This window comes from Syngnathus acus, chromosome 9, assembly GCF_901709675.1.
Source record: "Syngnathus acus chromosome 9, fSynAcu1.2, whole genome shotgun sequence".
In the NCBI taxonomy this organism is placed as follows: Eukaryota; Metazoa; Chordata; class Actinopteri; order Syngnathiformes; family Syngnathidae; genus Syngnathus; species Syngnathus acus.
The window spans coordinates 8,122,212-8,143,836 of NC_051094.1; the positions used below are offsets into that span (position 1 = coordinate 8,122,212).

At 40.1% G+C, this 21,625-nt stretch overlaps 1 protein-coding gene across 4 annotated transcripts in view; it reads left to right on the forward strand.

Annotated features, from left to right (window-relative positions):
* Positions 1-18,335, forward strand: part of ntrk2a (neurotrophic tyrosine kinase, receptor, type 2a) — a 51,285-nt gene extending 32,950 nt beyond the window's left edge. For 3 of the 4 annotated variants that reach the window (XM_037258354.1, XM_037258351.1, XM_037258353.1), the window contains 6 exons: positions 1,362-1,492; positions 7,358-7,530; positions 7,867-8,022; positions 8,561-8,651; positions 16,289-16,447; positions 18,079-18,335. In XM_037258354.1, coding sequence (XP_037114249.1) covers positions 1,362-1,492; positions 7,358-7,530; positions 7,867-8,022; positions 8,561-8,651; positions 16,289-16,447; positions 18,079-18,264 — 896 coding nt within the window. In that variant the 3' untranslated portion in view covers positions 18,265-18,335. The remainder of the gene's footprint in view (positions 1-1,361; positions 1,493-7,357; positions 7,531-7,866; positions 8,023-8,560; positions 8,652-16,288; positions 16,448-18,078) is intronic. The other variant, XM_037258352.1, reaches the window with a different exon arrangement.
* The last annotated feature ends 3,290 nt before the right edge of the window (positions 18,336-21,625 follow it).

Genomic DNA, 21,625 nt, shown 5'->3' on the forward strand with positions numbered 1-21,625 from the left:
TTAACCAGCTGATCGCCTCTCCGCACTATTAAGCAATAAGCACTTAGCCATGAAGACTCGCCGCTTAGTACTTCTCTTGAATCAACATCTTTCATTGCAAACTCAATGATGTGTACACACGGCTTGAGGTTGTTTGCACAGCTTTAAATTTATTGTGCAATTGAACCACTGTCTGCCTGCTACTATGCGGCCTAAAATTGACAATCAAGAACGCCCAATGAAAAGCAAAATTATAATTTCTTCATGCTTTTTAAGATGCATGTTACTCCATCGGTCCCTTGGCTACCAATTATTTAGCTTTCCAAACCACCAGCTATGTGCAGGATCATTTGCCCTGCAATCCCGAATTCACTTCACTTATGTTGAATTTAGCTCAACACTGCTACTGTTTCCTGCCTCGCAGAACAATGTCAAGATTCTTTTTCACTCGTGTACCGAAAATCGGTTCAAATTTGAGATTTTACGTCCCATACGATCGTAGGGGCAATTCGTGGCTTTCTCTCAAAGATTATCCTGAGTGATTATCTCGTGGTGTGAGGTGATTATCTTGTGGTGTGGAGTGTTTTTTTTTTCTTCCTTAGTCTGCTAAGATAACAGTCACCTATGACAATTGTTAAAGCTGTTCATGAATTTACACAAATCCTTTTGTGTGGTCAATACCGAGTTGGTCTAATTTCCTGGTCATGTCTTACATTACGTTAACCGGCGTCGTGAGATCAATGATGTAAAATTAGTGGTGAAATTGGGATTTTTGCAAGTAGCACTAATCGCCCCCCCCCCCTCTCACGCACCCTCAGTGTAAATCGATGCAACCTCTAAGAGACCGACTGGATCTTAATGTGATATTCTGAGTGGACAGCTTTTCTTCAAATGTGCCTTCTAATCACATCACAGATTAATCTTAACAAGTGTGTGCGTGCGTGTGTGTGGGTTAGCGTTCATGTGAGGTGACACACTGCAAGCTGACAGTTACGAGGTTACAGCAACATTGCTTTTAACTACCGTGCAGAATAAAGGCAAACACACATCACCATGGTGAGATGTTAAATATTCTCAATATTACCTGACGTTGGAGTCACAGGTTGCCTAGCAACCAAAAGCAGGTTTGTGGAGTGATTCTGCTGTGGCTGAGCTGGAAGCAGTGAGAAATCACACACACAAAAAGATTCCCAAATGAGGGAGAGGTAAGGAGGAGAGATGACCATAATAAAAATGGATGCATTTTTTGTCTGCTGTCCGAAGAAGACACATTTGCCACATTACACTCGTCATCATCTTAATCTGCTCTTCTGTCTGCCATTTAGGTTTCCCTCCTAATACTGCTCTTCACTAATGGGACTTTCTTTGCTCTCCTCGTCTAGTTGTCCAGCACATCAAGAGACACAATATTGTGCTGAAGAGGGAGCTGGGAGAGGGAGCCTTTGGCAAAGTCTTCCTGGCCGAATGTTACAACCTGTCACCTGACCAGGAGAAGATACTGGTGGCTGTCAAGGTAACATCAATGACGTAGAGGAAATTGAATTTAAAACTGGATTGCTTGTCTCATGTTTAATATTCAGACCTGCCAAGCATCCATTGTGTTTATTGTCTTGACTGCGCGGGAATTGAAGAGATCTGCATGTCAAATTAAGCTGGCGATTGAAGCCGACTCCTGGTACACAAATAAAGCCGGTAATGTTGTTATAGACGGGGGAAGTTATTGCAAGCCCGACAGTATTTTTGCAGCACAACTGCATCCCCGCAGCATGTTTGGGAATATTAAACAGGTTACTGCACGAACTCAGTCATAAAGTCATGATTATAGTGACTGTGGGGGTTGTGTATCCACTACTTCAGGTAAAAGTGATTCTTCATTTTTTTTCTTCGGTTCACTTCCTCACAATTTGTCGCCAGCAATCTGTCGAATTCGAACCTAAGCCGCAGACTTCCGAGTCAATTTGAGCCAGTTTGCCTCCCTGGTAATCCTCATTTATCCGATCATCCGTCTCTCCATCAGGGAAGCGAAACTCAATCTGATTGAGGGAAGATTCTCATTAAGAATACATGACCTGTAAGAGAGCCCACCACGTACAGTTCACATCCTCCACTTCCTCTTCACCTGCACTACCTTCACTTCTTCACTCATTATAACATATTGTTGCTTTTTGACAGCAGTACCCTACAGTGCTGCATTAATTTTATGCTCCATAATTCAGAACTGTTTGTCGCATGTCATTTCAGAAACTATAATTTCCTGTTCCGCCTTCCTTCTTTTGTACGGCCGTAGAGTTGATTTCATTTTTATTACGAACATGCAGTCCTTAAAACATAAGAGAACAAATATAATGATTTCCAAAAGAAAAACACACGTACTGCCAGTACAAAAAGGACCTTACAGTAATAATGAGTAAAATATCATAATAAAATATTAAAACATATGTATAAATATATAAAAAATAAAATTAAAAAATAAAAAGAAATATAAAAATAAAAAGAAAGAAATAAACCCCAAATGCGCATGCATGAAATCAACTGAGGAAAAAGACCTAGGCTTGTACACGTGTTGTGCTTTTAAAACTGCTGTTTCACTAACGTGCATTCATCATTAAATAATAAGTCAGTCCATTGATTAGACTCCACTGAGGTTTTTCTTCCAATTAGTTAATGTAGCATGTTTTCACTTTCTCTCCTTCCTCCTGCCTCTGCTGGGATGTTGTGAGTTCCTCCTCCTTTCCTCCTCCTCCTCCTCCTCCTCCTCCCTTTTTGCCGCATCTACCATTAAACGAGTCAGATATAGATGAAGCGGCTTTAACCAGCCGTTCTTACGGTGGAATGTCAAGTTAGGTGTTTCTACCGTCTCTCCTAAAGTTGTGGACAGTGTAAATGAAGTATAATACAGCATTTTTACTAGCTGGAGGGCAATTATTTACTCAACTGCAGAGGGTGCTAAGTGTCAATTAAGGGGTAAGTCATTACTAGGCAATTAATCACATTCTGGAAGGTCGCTTTAAGCAACGTCACCAGAAAACTAAGTTCTTTTTTCCTTTCATGGATGACTCACTCATGGATGATTAATAGAGGCACAGTTCGTATTAGAATGGAAGCTACTATTTGAGGAAATGTGTTACTTTACATTATGAGTTCTGGTTATATTCTAATAAGCATTTAGAGGAGGCCTCTTTTTTAAGAAATCTGACATTTTATTATATTTCATCTGCTAATTAGCATTACATTCCGGATGGTCCTTGAAGCAACATTTTTTTCTTTGTCTTATGATACACCCTGTGACTAAACCGGGCATGGCTTCTATGAGAGGGAAGGTTACTATTTGAGGGGAATGTATTTCTAGATTTTAATGGCACCGTGTTAATTAGTCTTTAAATCACATAGCGGAAGGTATGTAAACCAACATTTTTTTTTTTGTGTGTGGTCAACACCCACAGTGATTTATTCGGGGATGGTGTTTGTTAGAGTGATGCCATACCTGATGATATTGAGGCTTGGCTTGTATCAGAGTGGAGGCCACTTTTGGAAGGAATAGAATTTTTGAAAAACTTTTATCTGATTTGATGCTAATCATCCACTTAATCTCATTTCCTTGAGGTTGTTATAAGCAACACTTGTTTAATGCCATTTAATTGGGAGCACGGCCTTCCCATGTTTTGGAGGAAAGGTTTTAATTGAGATTTTTTGTTCATTTACATTTTAACGAGCCATTTACAGTAATCACTTTTTGGACAACCACTCAAAGCAACAATTAGGAACGTCTTAGTTCTTTGCTCCAGGTTGTGTAGATGCTAAGTATAAGTCAAGAGCCATAAATGTGTTTGTTTTTTGTTTATAAAGCTGTCTGATGCTGTTGAAATATTCACGCTAAACGCCAAACTAATCTTCCCAGCAGATAAGAGGCGACCATGCTGATCTGCTTATGATATGCGGTAGATGGCGTGTAAGTCGCCAAGATAAGCTTGCTATTGCGGCGACAGAGACGCAGGTGAAATTGGAAAATTGGTGAGCGGATGAACTGAAGAACATGCTGGAGAGACTATTATGTCTCGTGGCTGACCTGGGAACACCTTAGGAGAGTTTGATCAAATGGCTTTCGGTGCATGCTTAAGATCCTGCCCTTGTGACACGTCCGTAGATTAAGCACAAGAAAATGGATGAATAATAAATTTATGAAGTATAATAGGCGACAGTAATCCAGGACTATTTGCAGCAATAGGTGCCACAAATAATGCAAAAAAAGAGACAAAAAATAGTTTATTGCCGACTCGTTGAAACTGTAAATATGCAACAAACTGTGATCCCATTTGTAACTTAACGTACTTTACCCTTCACAATAAATGGCTTCCAGATTCCAAAATTTAATGTCACAAAGACTTTCCGTAACAACCCGGACTAATCTTAACTCCTGACACGCAAACCATGATGCTTCACATCATTTTGTACCAACTGTTTTGCTGCTTTCCTATTCAGACAGAACTTTGATGCCATCTTGTGGCATGTTAAGTTATTTTAGAAAGAAAACAACATACACAAATAGCAAGGTTTCCCAGCAAATACAGTCGCTGTGTGATTTAATGTGGCTTTAAAATCTCCTTGTTGAGAGGAAATTAATCACATCTTCACATGAGCACTAAGTGCATAATCTTTGCATTTGAGATGCAATTTCCCTTCAATAAACACTGGACAGCCCTCATATGCAAAAACTATACATACAACTCTCATTACCCCAACAATGTGTCATGTACGCTACACATACAAAACATTTTGAGCACGTCACAATAACATACGCAGCGCTTAATGATCCCGAGTTAAGGTTTGGACCCATCAATCAGCCACTGGTCCATAACGCGAGGGCGAGTTTGACTTGTACTGTATTATGCTGTATACGAGAAGGTGCCATTGATCACAGGCACTCTTTAACAACATGCAAACACACACACACACACACACACACACACTCGCTTCCCATCTGTGGCTCATCAATCAAGAACACTTTCAATAATGCGTCCTTCAACACATGTAAATGTGAGTCGCTACATTCCTCCCAGCCCGAGGATGGTGATTACTTTTATTTGTCGCGGGACCCAAATGCACTGTGTGTGCATGACTTGTATTGTATTCACTGTTTTCAGTCCATGGACTCTCGGACGGTGCATTCAGGGACTCATCATATTTAATTGCTGTCATCTCATGTAGTCCCTGTTGTAACTGCACTCGTATGTGATTGTCTAGCGTACAAAGACTTATTTCACTTCTCATTTCTCACCGTGATCACATCAGTGGCCGAGCCCTAAAAGATCAGTGAATGTTTCTTCGAAAGGAAATTCATAAAATTGGATTTTTGTATCCGACATTTCTCATCATTGCTCCAGCCTCGTTGGACGGATGAGCCATAGAAATAAACAAGCAAATGCAGGCCGCAAAGCCACACTATTTAATAAATCATGTTTTAAACCTTCATGAATGTTTTATGCTCTCAACGCAAAGCACATTAGCGGTTTCCGAGTTGCCGTTCAAGATTTCGCATCATAAAACGTGAGCTCACTTTAGTTATTAATTAGGAAATCAGTAGGGTGCAATTGGAAAAACCAAAAGGCCGTTATTCCATGAATACATTTAATATTGTGTTTGTTTTATTATGGAACACTGAAGGGTGAAATTGTTGTTTTGAATCAAAATGTAAATTAAAACGTTCATTGTCAAACATTTGTTTTAGGAAACGTGTGTTGCCTAACGCTGAGGCATCCCACAAAAGTGGCTGCGCCTCTGCTTAATTGTGTTTCATAATATTTTGATTTAACTATTGAAAAATCAAGATAAAGTAGACCGCTACATCTCAATGAATTTCAATATCATAGAAAAGTTTATTTATTTCGGTAGTTCAATTGAAACATGGAAACACAGATCAATAATCATTTTTGACCTAATTTCTCTATTAGAAATCAATTGATAGTTTCTTCTGTAATATTCTCTTGAGATGATGAATTTGATTTGCTGTAAACTATACAGTAATCATAATTATATTCAATTTAATTGCAATTAATTTCAAATTATATTTTCAGTGTATGCAGTGGGTGTCAGCGAGGACACATTTTGAACTCGGGCACCTGCTAAGAATTTTTTTTTCTTTACATTTTAAGACATAGATACTCAAATACAATTTAATTGATGAATCAGCTACTTTTGTGTATTAGTATCAGAAATATAAAGCTGCAGACTCCAAATCGCCCCTCCTGCACCACACTTTTGACACCCCCATTCTGTTCGAAGGATATTCAACCCCACTTCGACATTTCCCATATACTCTTAATATTGTATTTCCATCTTTTGTACCGAAATAATCTCCATTGTCACGACGGCTCACGTTACAGCCAATAACGGTCTCGGCCAACACTCGATTGGTTGATAAACGGTGGGGGTGGGGTTAGGGTCCATCTCGTTTTCTGACATCTCAGCATTCCAGCTGCCACGAGGTCATCGTGCCATTTTTTCCCCACCCCCTCGGAGCTGTTTTAGCAACTTGTCCTTGTGCCCCGGACCTAGATTTGTAACGAGAGCTTCTGTTTGTTTCTTTGTGGAAGGATGGGCATATATATGTATGGCATTTACAGTAGGAAGACTATCTATTATTCATGTAGGGCAAAAGCCATTGCCTATATTTTTCTTGCTCGGATACGAGATGCATAAGTAGCCCGTATCATTTTCATTTCCTGTGTCTTGCGTCTTTTTGTTTTTCGCTCGGTCACAAATGCGTGTTATGTAAACCTGTCTGATAGGAATGATGACTGATTGGATCCAGTGAAGATGGCAAATATGAGGGTCTGAGCATGCAGACCCTCTTCAAATTGCTTTAGCTTAGCATGAATTCTGGTCAGTGTGTCTAGCATGAGTACAACTAAAAAAAAATCCCCCCTCTCCTCCTCCAAGAAAAAAAAAAAAAAAGGACAAGTAGATAAGTTTTCTTAAAGTGGCCATTTTAGATCATTTGTTTACCTTCAACGCAAACTTGTCTTGGCTTTACCAAACGTCTTCTGCTTGACGGAGGTCCCGTTCTGAAGATAATCTAAGGTGCTGCTTGTTGATCAAAATGTACATAACTCCATTCCTGATGCTCTGATTGTCTCTCTATATTCACATTGAGCACAACTCTCAACTATTCATCGCCCCTTGCAGCTGTAATTTTACCTTGTAATCAATCCTTGCTTGGTCTAATTCACCGTAACTCACTTTTACAAGGCAGGGCAATTTTTTTTTTCCCCATTCGGCAGACATGACTAATTGATCTTTGTAGTGTGCCTTAATGTTTTTCCATTTGTCAGTTTAATAAAACGACACCGTGTGTGTGTGTGTGTGTTTCTGTACGTGTAAGACTCTTAAAGAGGCCAGCGAAAACGCCCGCAAGGACTTCCATCGCGAGGCCGAGCTGCTGACCAACCTCCAGCACGAGCACATTGTCACTTTCTACGGCGTGTGTGTGGAGAGCGACCCCCTCATCATGGTGTTCGAGTACATGAAACACGGAGACCTCAACAAGTTCCTCAGGCATGGGTCATTTTTTCTTTCACACTATGCATGGCTTCGTTTACAACGAGATCCCGGAAAATGGTTGCAAGAGAAGATCTGGCATTTTTCCTCCCTGTCCAAAAGCAAGCTCTTGCCACTTTTGTGTGCACTTGAACATTGCAACACAAAATCCTGCAATCAGATAAAAATGCCTCTCCTGCAAATTGGATGCTTCTATAGCTGAAAAGATGGGAACAACTCCAAAGTTCTCCTTTTACTTTCCCATCCTGTATGGCGTGTGTCCTAAAAATGGTGTCCAGATAAGTATGAGCAACATCAAGGACAGAACAAAGCTAACAGGCCTCTTCCATTTAGGGCTCACGGTCCAGATGCAGTCCTGATGGCAGAAGGCCAGACCACCAGACCAGTGGAGCTGACTCAGTCGCAGATGGTGCACATCGCCCAGCAAATAGCGTCCGGAATGGTCTACTTGGCATCACAGCACTTTGTGCACCGTGACCTGGCCACCAGGTTTGTCACGTAGCACATGAAATGTATCATGCCCATTCAAGCATATCAATGCGCACCAGGGTTGTTTGATTCCAAGCAGAGCAAAATAGAGTGAATTCACTTAAAAAAAACAAATTCACTCAAAACTTATTTCAATGTCTCTTCAAGCCTCTAATTTCAATAAATCCTTTAAGTGCAATAATTGCATTATAATTATATTTTTGCCCAAGCATTGCCAGGAAGGAAGCCATGTTTGAAATTAGAAGAACAGTGAAATTAACCGGCCTTTCATTTCCGTGGAATTCTTGCATTACAAAGTATTCTGATGGGAATAAATTACCACACAAAAGATGGCTTTATCTGCTCCTCTAATATGTTCCGTGTGTGGCTGTTTTCAGAATTTCAAAGTGGTTGCTATAGACAATCAATAAAATGCAGCTCAGTCTGCAGTTGAACCAAATGTAAAAGTTACCGCTGAAACTCCCAAGCATCTAATCGATACCTGACGATCATTCACGCGGCGTTTCTCGGCTGACGTGTTTTGTCTGCCGTCCAACAGGAACTGCCTGGTGGGCGAAAACTTGCTGGTGAAGATCGGAGACTTTGGCATGTCCAGAGATGTCTACAGCACTGACTACTACAGGGTAGGTGTATGTGTCCAACTTTATTGCTTTTTCACTTTTCGGACCAAATCCTCCCTCCCTGATGCATGAGGCCCACTTTACTCCCCCAACCTGCATGGGCATGACTGATTGACTCTACTGCAGGTAAATGAAGACACTGTTTGAGTGCAGCCACAACATGACAATAATGCTATGATATTGGAAAGAGGTGAAAAAATCATGGGTAATTGACATTTCCTCTGAAAAATGTTTGTAGTTATTAATATTTCAAACCATAAATGTATCATAAAATAAACTAACCCCTCACACACTACTGTGATTTCAATTTCATTTTATGCATATATGAATGTTGCCTCAGAAAAACCCAAATGATTGAGATTTTCCATGAATGAAGGATTTTTTTTTTTTTTTTTTAGACCACAGGTATACTCACAAATGTCAAGCCATAATATGCGGAGGTCAACAATAGATTTAATATTCTGCTTGTAGTTGTTGGGGTAGCTGTTTCCAATGTCCTCAAATTTTAGCCTTTGCTCTAATAAAGTTCATACTCCAATTAACAGCAATTGTAGTGGAAGAATTGGACAAATAATGACAATGTTCACTCAATTAGCAGACATGTAGACACTTTAACTAATTCAAACCGAAGCATTACGTAATGCAGAAATAAATATGCCATTGACAACAGGCAACCCGGATACACAGTTGACACAGTCAGTTCGTGTGGAAAATTCCCTTTTAAATGCTCCAATTAAACGTGCAATCTGATTATTGCACAGAATGGAAGGTGATCTGCAAATATAAAGATTCCCCTCTGGCTTTCTTTTGCACACTGTGACGGCAAACTACCATTCGCCACAGATCTCCCCGTCCCCACCTCCCCCTGTTCCACGACTCCCCTCACATCCCCTCTTCTCTTCAATAGAGTTAAGTGTGCTGAGGCTGTCGCCATGGCAACGCACAAAGGCAGCGCCGGTGAGCCGCTGAGTTGTATCCAACGTTTTCTCGGGAAGAAAAGTAATCAGGGAACTTGTGTTTAGTATGCTTGGAGCAGCGCTGGGGATGGAGGAGGAAGGTGGTACGGGTGTGTATGTGGGTCTGTGTGTGTGCGTGTGTGTGTGTGTAATGTCAGCGGCAAGTGAGAGCAAAGTGCTGGACACCAGAGGGGATGAAAACAAGAAACAAATAAATATACACCAGCTGAGAAAGCAGCAGTCAGGGATGGTAGAATAAAGAAGCAGACAGGGAACGTTGAACACAGCCGGAGAAAAATAAAACAAAACATAGCCAAAAATTAATACATCTATCACAGACGACACAAAGGATGGGGAAGCGATAAGAGACGCAAAAATGTAGTGGTGGTTTTGCCATGCAGGGGAGTCAGTGAGATGCCATATGTGTGTGTGTGTGCATGTAGGTGGGTAAGCGTGTTCAGTCATGCTCTTACGTCAGACAGAAACCAAGATGAGTCATAAAGGAATCAGCCCCCTACCTCTGTGAGTGTGTGCGTGTGTGTGCATGCACGTATGCGTGGATTTGGGAGGAAAATAGAAGCAAAGGCGTAGGACTGACGAGGTTGTTTTGACGTCACAGCATCCGCTTACACAAAAAAAGCTGGCAGACGCTTTGGATGCCTCCATCCTCTGCTTTATTTGTGGGCTCCCATTGCTAACCTTTTTTTTCTTCCAGCCACATGTCTCTCTGTGCAGACCAAGAACTTTTATTTGATTTTTCCAGCACATTTGTTGGTGGTTTTGAGGTATTCTTAAGAAGGCTTCAGGTACTGTCCTTTTATAAACAACCTTTGGGGGATTTGCAGGCACCTTATTTTAACCTTTGCAATTTTGGGGGGATATATTTTCAATTTAATTCAATTTAAAACCTAGCTGGAAACCCTAACCCTAGTTTTAAACCCTCGGTTGAAACCCTAACCCTATTTTGTAACCCTAGTTTGAAACCCTAACCCTAGTTTGAACCCCTGACCCTAGTTTTAAAACCTAGTTGGAAATCCTAACCCTTGTTTGAAACCCTAGTTTGAAGCCCTAACCCCTAGTTTGAAACCCTAGTTTGAACCCCTGACCCTAGTTTGAAAACCTAGTTGGAAACCCTAACCCTAGTTTTAAACCCTCGGTTGAAACCCTAACCCTATTTTGAAACCCTAGTTTGAAACCCTAACCCTAGTTTGAAACCCTGACCCTAGTTTTAAAACCTAGTTGGAAATCCTAACCCTTGTTTGAAACCCTAGTTTGAAGCCCTAACCCCTAGTTTGAAACCCTAGTTTGAACCCCTGACCCTAGTTTGAAACCCTGACCCTAGTTTTAAAACATAGTTGAAAACCCTAACCCTAGTTTGAAACCCTAGTTTCAAATCCTAACCCTAGTTTCAAACCCTAGTTTCAAACCCTAACCCTAGTTTCAAACCCTGACTCTAGTTTTAAACCCTCGTTGGAAACCCTAACCCTAGTTTGAAATGCTGACCCTAGTTTTAAAGTAGTGTGACTTTGGAGGGATTTATTGTGGTCTGTAACTCCTCTTTTTGACGAAGAGCGCACAACACTGTCAGACACATGACACATTAACACCAGGGCGATACGTAAACACATGTTAATGTTTAACAAACATTTTACAAACTAATTGCTGGTTGTTTTATCTACTGTGTGATAATTGTGCGTGGGTAGTTTTTAATTGAGGGATTTACTCTCATTAAAATGGCATATTTAATCTTCAACTGCCTATTACGTAATTCTTTTTTTCTATGAGTACTCCAGTAAAGAGGAATCACAATATATTAATGAAGTGCATCAGGAGGTATTTTCATCTCATGTGGAAAAGAAAACACATTCGCACACGCCTTAAAAAAACAAAAACAATCACTAGTTTTTGTTTCCATGGAAACACAGAGGACAATTAAAGTTCCTGTGCATCATGGAGTGGGTGGAGTTTATCACCACCCTGTGTCCCACCCACCCCGCATCTTTTTTTTTTCTTCTGGCCTAGTTGCCATAGATACGCCAGCCTCTAGGTGGTCAAGACTGCGTGGCAAAAATCTACGCTGCTGTTCTTGACCCCTCCCTTTTATTTTAGTCATGCCCGGAACATTAGGCAGCCGTCAGGCTGTGAAGATGCATATTCATGAAGCTGGGAGAGAGACAGACGGGAAGGCGACGAGGGAGGAGGGAGGGAGGGAGAGGACAAGGGAGCGAGAGACACGAACATCAGAAATAAGAGGGCTCTTAATGGATGCATAGATTGATACTATGTAGATGTAACAGCAAGGATGGATGGATGGATGGATGGATGGATGGATGGATGGATGGATGGATGGATGGATGGATGGATGGATGGATGGATGGATGGATGGATGGATGGATGGATGGATGGATGGATGGAGAACAGAAGAGATGAATACATAGCTAGATAGTGAACAACAGAGAGATTGTGGGGGTTTAATGCAAGGCCCAAAAATTTCGTATATCAGTTTGTCTCAGGCCTTGGCCCAGTTCACATTCGGTACAGGGCACACAATCTAACAAAAAGAAAATGTTACAAACGCACTAAAAGTAATGCCAATTTCATTTCAGTTTACTCATAATTGTTCTGACTCAGTGTGTCATCCAGGCCTGTTTAATCAAACACAAATTAGATATACTCGGAGGGAGCCGTGTTTTAATTGAATGAATGAAAGTTTAAATCACCAGGTGGAAGAGCATTTTTTGTTACTATAGTGGTAGACAGATGAAGAAAGATTCAATATTTGTAATCAAATCGTAATTCCTTGACATAATAAGGGAAATTGTGCTGTAATTTTCCCAAGCAATAAGGTGCTGTGGCGCAGTCGTTCGGAATCATTGCAATAAGGAAAACAATGCAAAATATAAAACTGATTTTCTTTCTGTGTGTAGACACAAAAATTGCTATCAGTAAATTCTCCAGGAAATGAAATGCGTTTACAAAAATATTAGATATTTATTCAAAAATAGTATGTCTTCTTGTTAGGAGAAGAACAATGCAGACGAATGCAACAGTAACAGTTCGAATAGGCTGAAAGATTATTCTGTCAAAACATCAATGGCATTTGTTGGTTTGTTTTTGTATGTTGATACGTTTAGAAGCAATTGGCTAGCCATGATAGCCGTTACTAATCAGTTGCGCGTGTTCAACTTTATGCCCCCCGTTATGTCCGGCAACTCGATACAACTCTGGACACACCATCCCACGTCCCTCTAGCAAAAACTCCCAAAATGTAAGCATTGTCCCGCCCCTACTGCATTCAGAATGTATTTTGTCACCCTAATAGTTTCCCATTTCAAACACTTAAGATGAGTCTCACACACACACACACACACACACACACACACACACACACACACACGCACAACATAATAAAATGCAACGTGTCTGTGGATCCTGATTTGATTTTCCATAATTAAGGCTTAATTAAGTCTTTATTATCCTTCAAAATGAGCCTTAATCCCTAAATCCGCCGCTCTAAAATGCTACAGACACAGTAAACAACATTGCTATAGTTGACAAATTAGATTCATTAAATTATTTTAATTAGTGTTTTGCATTATAGTATAAAGGAAGGAGAAGAAGTGCCAGCAATCACTAAGAGAAGAGGGGCTCTTGGCTGTCCATTTTTTTTACCATTCTTTATTTCCTTGTTTACCTTTGGCGACAGTAAAACCATATTTCACCATTTTCCAACTGCCTCTCAAATGAGAAAAATAAATAAATCAGGATGCACACATGCCTTAAAAAAAGACCAAAAGATTTGTCCTTCAGGCGGCACACGTCATCGTTACTGTCTTCCATCACTTGGGAATTTCCTGATAATGTATGAGGCATTAAAAATACTGGACCAATTAAAATTCTGGATCGGCACCAAGGCATAATGGTTTCTTCCTTGCTCCGTGCCACGCCCCTCCCCGAAGTTGACTGGAAATTCAGTTCAGTCCATTGTTGTGCTGCTGGTAACATACAAACAAACATCGAAACCAAACGCAGGCGTAATAAACAATAAAACCAGGTGGCCAAGCACTTGAGCTATTAATATTTCAGATCTTCAGGGAAGACAATCATCCATGATGAATAAAACAAAACGTCTAATGGGTTCATAAGTTCATACACATAAGTGACTAAATGATGTTTGAGAACAAGAGTAAGAGAATAAATGCAGCAGGTTTGTGCTTGACTATGAAACATATTCCGATGGTTTCCCAAGATAAAACAAATACTGACTGCTAAAGTAAACCAACAAGCGGTGAAGCATAATAAAAAGCTCCACATTAAGACTAGAGGGAAAAAAACAAAAAGCATACTTGATAAAAGAAGAAGAAGAAAGGTTTGCTTGTGAAGACTTAGCGCTTCAGAGATGGAGGCAGAACCTGATGGCTATCTATGTGACCGTCCACATTTTATGACGCCATTAAATAAGCCGCTGACTAGCACAGAAACGGGCCAAGTGCGGCGCGCAGGCCATTAATAACGGACATAAAGCTTGGAAAATGGACTGTCCTATCGGCGGTGCGCGACGGAGCGAGAATGGCCGGCGAGATTCATGCTCGCCGGGAGCAATGGAGGAGACGCCTGATATGAGACGAGGTTTAATTCGCTTTTGGGCACGTTGAAGAAGAAGGAAGACTCGAGATGCCTCGTCATATCGTGCAGCCTAAAATAAATAAGCTGTTTAATGTCTGTCCTGTCTCTGTGGATCAGTTAAATCATACATTGACACCAAAATGGCGACGAGACAATGTGTTGTTGGGAAGGCAAAGGAGACAGACTCAAAACCATCTACGCTGACCCGGAGGGACTACCGTTCTGAAAAGTTATCCGTGCCTTATAATCGTGAAAATACGGTATATGGATTATGATTCTGCTTGTTTGTCTAAATGGGCCCTGCGATTGGCTGACCACTAGTCCATGGTGTTCCCCGCTTATCCATTCAGCTGGGATACACTCCAGTTCACCAGTGACCCTAATGAGGACAAGCGCCAAAGAAAATGGATGAATGGATGGAAGAAAATCAAAGGGACTAACAGAGAAATGTGCATCACAGCCAACTTCCTATTCCCAACTTGCTGGAACCTCACCTCCATTTGGTCAATTGCACTCATCTTCATTTACTTGGTGGTTCTGGGATTATTTAACAATTAGTTCCGTACAACGGACAAAATTTATATCGTACTGGCGTCCTGTTGCTAACTGTGTGACAGTCACCCTCACAGAACAAAGATGTTCTCCTAAGGCTCGTTTGTGATTCGAGTTTAATGAAAAGAGCAAAAGTCCCTCTGAGTTGATGATTAGTCGCTGATTGCTGCTCTTGGCTTGCTGACGCTGCTGTTGGATGTCATCGGTGACAATAAATCATAATTGGATTATTTACTCTGCTAACCCCAGACAACCCAATTAAACTGCTATTGATGCAAATATTTTGCACACACACACACACACTGCTATCTATCATTTTGAATATTTCAGGGTGAGTTCAACTGGCCTATTATTACCTGCATGTGTCGTTCACTCGGTTCATTAAAATGTGCTTTTATTGTCAATCATTTACTCAAAACATTGCGTTCATCATAAGCGTTGGTGACACTCGATTCATTAAACCTGATAGTTTCGTTTTAGTGCGGTGTGTGTCTTAGCAGAAATATGCGTTTTAAAGGACGGTTCTGCAATAAATGGGGATAGCCCACGAAATATGACATCAATAAACATTTTTGAATTTTTAATTGGTTATTTTGGCGATTTAGTTTTATCAGGACACGCAAGAGGACACAGAGAATCCAATTATAGTTAAGTCACAAATCATCAAAATATGGAGATGCAGGAGAAACATGCAAATTGACATTGCTCAGAAATTGTCTAGTTTAAACATGATAGTTAGGCTTTTGTACAGTTTCTTACTAAATGCTAAATGTTTAGAAGTTCACATATACAATTTCCTACATTTATTTTCTGTGAATACGTTCTGAGCTCACACAGAATCACTTAATGCTAATGATGCATTTTAAAGAATGTTTTCTGATTTGTAGAATATTCTACTACATTTTTGCAAGAACATTTTAAGCCTCCACAAGCTCATCTAAATGAGTAAAGTAGAATACATTTTATTTCAAACATAGAAACAATTTCGAGCTGCCGCATCCCATAATGCTTTCAAATGCATACCACACTATGCAAAAAAATGCTCTTTCATAAATGGGAATTTTTACTTTTGTGAATGAGTCTGGAACATAATGGCTTTTTTTAATATTAATTTGAATATGAATTCAATAGTTTTCATGTTCTGAGCCTTACTAAAAGGTTTTTGAGTTTTGGTTGATTGATTGATTGATTGATTGATTGAATATTTATTGATGGGGAAATTCAGGCCCCAGCAGTATCCATACCACAGAGCGGGTATACAAAATTCGGTGCAAGGTTTGCAATAATTATGAAGACCATCAAATTCCACTTACTTAAAAGTGTCAATAAGCACTTTGAAGGAGTGAAACATTTTGCAGTCTTGTTGAAAAAGCACTCATCCAGTTGATAGATTCACATTCAAATTGATGTCTGTGCAAATTTTATTTGCCATCTCTCTCAATCTGTATATTATTTCCTCTGCAACTCATCCGTGCTTTTCCTTCCCCTCCGCCTGTGTGTGCGCTCCCTTAGGTGGGAGGTCACACCATGTTGCCAATCCGCTGGATGCCCCCCGAGAGCATCATGTACAGGAAGTTCACCACGGAGAGTGATGTTTGGAGTCTGGGTGTGGTCCTCTGGGAGATCTTCACCTACGGCAAACAACCGTGGTACCAGCTCTCCAATAATGAGGTACAGTGCACCATGTCGTCATACTCTGGACAGAATTGAATAGGAATTTAAATCAAAGGTAATGAACTAAGTAATTAGTCCACAGTGGACACATTTTGAAAATAATATGCCCTAACTAAACCCCGACAGCATTGATATGTGAAAAAATGTTCTTCCGTTATCTTGGTTAAGCTTACTGGTGCACTTCTGCCACCGTTTCTGGAATTAATTCAGTTCTGAAACAGATTTTGTGCTCATTTCCATAAATGATTGGGATTTAGTTAAATGAGGGACAAGCATTTTTGTAAAAATAAATAAAATCAGAAGCGCTTGTTGGTTTACCTTGGGCACACATAGTCCAATATAGACGCAACAGCAGTGTTTCTGTCCAATTTGTATTTATTTATGGTCAGAATATTTTGATCAACACAGGCAAATGTATATGTGGATGTAATATTTGTGGTTTTATAAAATGTCCTACTCGGTTTCTTGTCTTGTCCACACAGGGTTGTCTGTTTTTATTTTAAGTTGAAAATGCTCTGCCCTCAGAAATAGCCCGTTTGAAGGTATAATAGTAATATTTTTGTAATTTCCTACTCATTCTACTTGTATGTAAGAATTCGTCGATAAGCCCACTGAGCAAGTAATAGTCATTAAGTATTTTTTATTAGCTTGTACGCTAATGTTAATCGTTTAGTTTGAACTTAATAAGAGTAAATTGTTGTGCACTCAATGTATGCTAATATATTTGTAGTCGGATTAGCTCACACGAGCTTCTCCCTCTCTCTCTTGCCATCACTTTTTCCATTTCGCTCTCTCTTGCGCACACCCGAAAAAAATAATCCAATCTAAATGTAATAACAGTGCTTTTGTAGAATTGCCTCCTTCTTTTTTGGATTAATTTGCTGTCCTTGCGGTAACCATTTGACTTGGAAAGGGCTTTCAAAGATGACATCCCAAAAGCTCACATGCTCAGTTTATGACCACACATTAAGAGTCTTTTGAATATTTCATAAGCCATACAAATCTCCCTTTTCTTGGGTTTTGACCCAGTTCCGGGGAAAGACTGCCATCTTGAGCCCTTTGGCTTAGCCTTCAACATATCTGACCTCTCAAGTCATTTCCCTGCCCCTCCAAGTCACTCTGGTTACATCCATGTTTAACCTTTCGGCCTCCACCTTCCCTTTTGCATCCATCGTTTCAACTCTTGACCCGAAAGGGATCTGCACAGGAAATGATGCGATTGTGTGGAGGTATCGAAATTTTTGTTTGCCACAATGGTCAATTGGCGACATGGGTCACATCATCTGAGAAAGTAACAGTAGACTTGCACTTCACACACACGCACGCACTCATATATGCATGTAATATAATGCATTTCTTGAATTACACAGTGTAGCTGTACCAAATGAGGTGTCAGATTTCAAAGCATCTTTGAAGATTTTTTTTTTTTTTATCTCGAAACGGCGCCGAGAAGCGACGTCGGATCCGTGTGCTTGTCAGTTCCGATTGCGCCCGACTTCATCACTCGGGTTAATAATTCATGGATGCCGACATATTTTTACGACGTTCCCGTGCCGCGAGGTGAAGCTTCATCACCTTCAGCGAATGTTCACCTCCCATATTTGTCCCCGCCCCCTCGCTCTCCTTAGGTGATCGAGTGCATCACCCAGGGCAGGGTGCTGCAGCGCCCTAGAACCTGCCCCAAAGAGGTATACGATCTTATGCTGGGCTGCTGGCAGAGGGAGCCTCACATGAGACTCAACATTAAGGAGATTCACGGCCTGCTCCTCAACCTGGCCAAAGCCTCGCCCGTCTACTTGGATATACTGGGATGAACGTGGAGGAGAGCGCAAGATGTCACTGTATAGGATGTGAAAACGACTTTTAAAGGCAATCAAAAAAAAAAGAATAATCCGCCAAACACCTCCTTCCCCTTTTCCCTTCTCATCTTTCCTGAAAAAAAGGGAAAAGCTCCTTTTGGCTGGACTCATTTCAACAGGGAATGCTTCTTGGAGCTTTTTCATGTAAATATGAGACTGTATGAAGGTTGCTTTTTTTGTTTGGGGGAGGATTTGGCTCCATGCGATTTTGAGCCCAAATTGTTACCAACCCCTCACCATTAGCCCCTCTACAACACACACACGCACACACACGCACTAAAGTAGTGTTAGTTAAATGTCAGCTCACAAGAAAAGGGAAAGAAATTACAGCAAATTCGCTTGGTCAAATATTGGCAAAGTAACTAATTTATTTATTGAATTTTATTAATATACAAAAACTGTTAATATTTTAAATTGTATATTTTTATGCATTTTATTTATATTAAATTACTGAATTAATTAGCTCCTCATATTAAATATTTAAATAAACAAACAAGCAAACACTGGTCAACATCAGGTTTTGGAAATATTTTCATTTTTTTGTTAAATTTGATCTATAAAAGCTTACACAATACAGATTTTACCATGCACCGTAATAATAAATAATTCCACCAACTCTTAATTCATAAATATTAAATAAAATATTTAATAAAATCTTATGCACTACAGAATCAACTAAAAATAAAATTATCCAGAAATTTTTACTTGCATCTCCAATGAATAGAATTGTTGACCAGAGTAATTATTAGAGATGAACACGCAAACAATCTAGTAAGTCAAATAACTGTCACTTATTTAATTAAATGTAATATTTACATTTAAATATTTTTAATAGCTTAGTCCACATTTTTAATATGTTTGATTTTCATTTATTTCATCTTGTTTTTTTCTTTTTCTTGAAGTTATATTAATGAGTCAGAAGTTCTTGAAGGAATGAATGACACTGAAATATTTATTCAAGACAAATGATATGCAAAAATACAAACCTGAGCCCTGGGGCTCAGAGCTAAACCACTTTGGATGTCTTGATGAAATAACAGTGTGAGAGCAATCGAGTAACTAAAAAAAACAAAACAAAAAAAAAACCGGAGGCGGTGCAAATGTAGCAATGTGCTATATTCACTGGGCCAAGGAACCTCACTCCCTTCATTTTCTGTCACTCTACACTCTTAAAAATGCTGCGTGAAAAACAACCTAATTCAGGTTAAAAATTGGACTGACCCAAGAAGTTAGGTCAAAACAACCTATTTTTTGTACAAAACAACCCAGTGTTGCAAAAAAAAAAAAAAACACAAGGTTGAGTCAAATTTCCTTGGTCGGTCCAATTTTTAACCCGGCAGTTTTCAAGGTGTACAATCTAGTTCATACAGTCTTATAACATTTATCTGGATTTTCTTTTAAGCTAACAAAGCATCCCACTTCACTGCAGTTCTTGTTTCCAGTCTTTACGTTAGGCTTGAATAGAATAGAAGGATCTATGATGGCCATTCCCAATTGTCAATTTTTTTAAAAACATGACTTAACCGTTGGGACTGCTGTGCAACGTTGAGTCATTAGACTTTTTAATAGGAGGTAACATGATGACCCCCCCCCCCCCCCCCACACACACACACACACATACTTTAAAAAGTAACAGATGCTTCACTCGTGCTGGTGTCGGGGGTCGATTGATTGACGCGGCCACGGCTGTACCACGTTCATGGCTATTAGGGTCAACCTGGTCCTTGCAGATGGGGGAAGCTTGAAGTTTTAGATCAGGAGTTGGAAACCAATTCTAAATACAAAGCCTTGGAAGAATAGTTCCTAATATGCAAAAAAATACACTATGTATTTCCATTAAACTCATGAATGTAGCCAATTAAAAAGTGAGCAAACACCAAGTGAAATCTGCGGCTCAGAGCGAAACCTTTTACTGCTGATATTCTCCCTTTAAATTTGTTCTTGTTGACATGTCAAGTTGCTCAGACTTATCTTACCAAGCAAAGTATGGGCTAACTCCGCTAGCCAGTGAAATTCACTTGTCATCCATCTGTATTTATTTTCTTTTTACAAACTTCAAAATGTACCACAGTTCCTCTATTTCATGTGTTGTTTTTTTTATATATCTCTAAGGCAGCCCAGATAGCAGAAAAGGCATATTCATTGCAGCCTCTATTGCCATCATAACTATACGTAGATGAACTTTTTTTTTTTTTATGTTTTAGTTTCCAACAACGCTTCCCCTCCCCCTCTCTAATTGTGGGGGTCAGACAGGTAGCAGGTGCGGTTCTTCTGGTCAACTCATATTAAATGCTTAGGCCTCTTAGCACTCAGACATGCTTCAAAACCGTGAGTGCGTGTGTTAGACAAACTGTTTACCTTCTCCCGATGTCCCTCCATTTTTACACACACACGCACACACGCACTCGCTGAAAGACACTCACGCCAGTCCGAGGAGGAAATTGAATTGTGCATGTTTTATTATTTGAGCGCTGCAGTCCTCTGTAATGGTGTAATGTATATTTCATTACGGGGCCTAATGGGCTCCATTAGCGCAGGGCCTCCTCGCAGACATTCAAGACTTATTGTTTTATGGCACAAGGGGAAAGGGGGGAAAAGGACAACGGAGAGGGATGAGGAGATGTGTTGGAGCGATGGAGAGAGTAGTCACGGGGTTAGGAGGAAAAGGTCGAAGGCATGACGGTGGAGCGGAGGAGTGAGGGTGGGGTGTCGCTGCGGGGTAGTCGGCATCCTCGGGGAGTGAGCGTCCATCATTTAGTAACACACTACACACTGGGAGTGGGCAAAGGATTTATTATTTTGCCTTTCTTGCTCAAAACAATTATAACAATAATCTATTAATAGTCGAATGCTTCACCGCCTATGATTGTAAAACATCCTTTCTAATTCATCTTACCTTATACCCTTAAAATGGATGGCATGCAGATAATTAAAAAAAATGCATGTAATGCACATGAGGCGACGCTCCATCACGACAAACCCAGGCTAAAGCTAGCTCGCTCCTCCCCGACATCCAAAGATCTTTGTCTCTCATTTGAGATGCATTACTTCAACATATTTCCCTGATACTAATTCGTCCTTTCCTATTAGCTGAGGCTTTGGAGTCATCTTGTGACATTATAAAAATGTTACAGAAAAAGCACACCAAAAAATATTATTATCATTAGTTGATTAGCATACTTGCACAAGTGAATGTCTTTTTTTTTTTTAACATTGTTGGCCAACATGAGAAAACACATTGGCATTTTTATTGATATTGTAAGGGTACTGTGAGCCAGGCGGGCAATGATTCGTGGGAAAATGTGCATTTATTTAT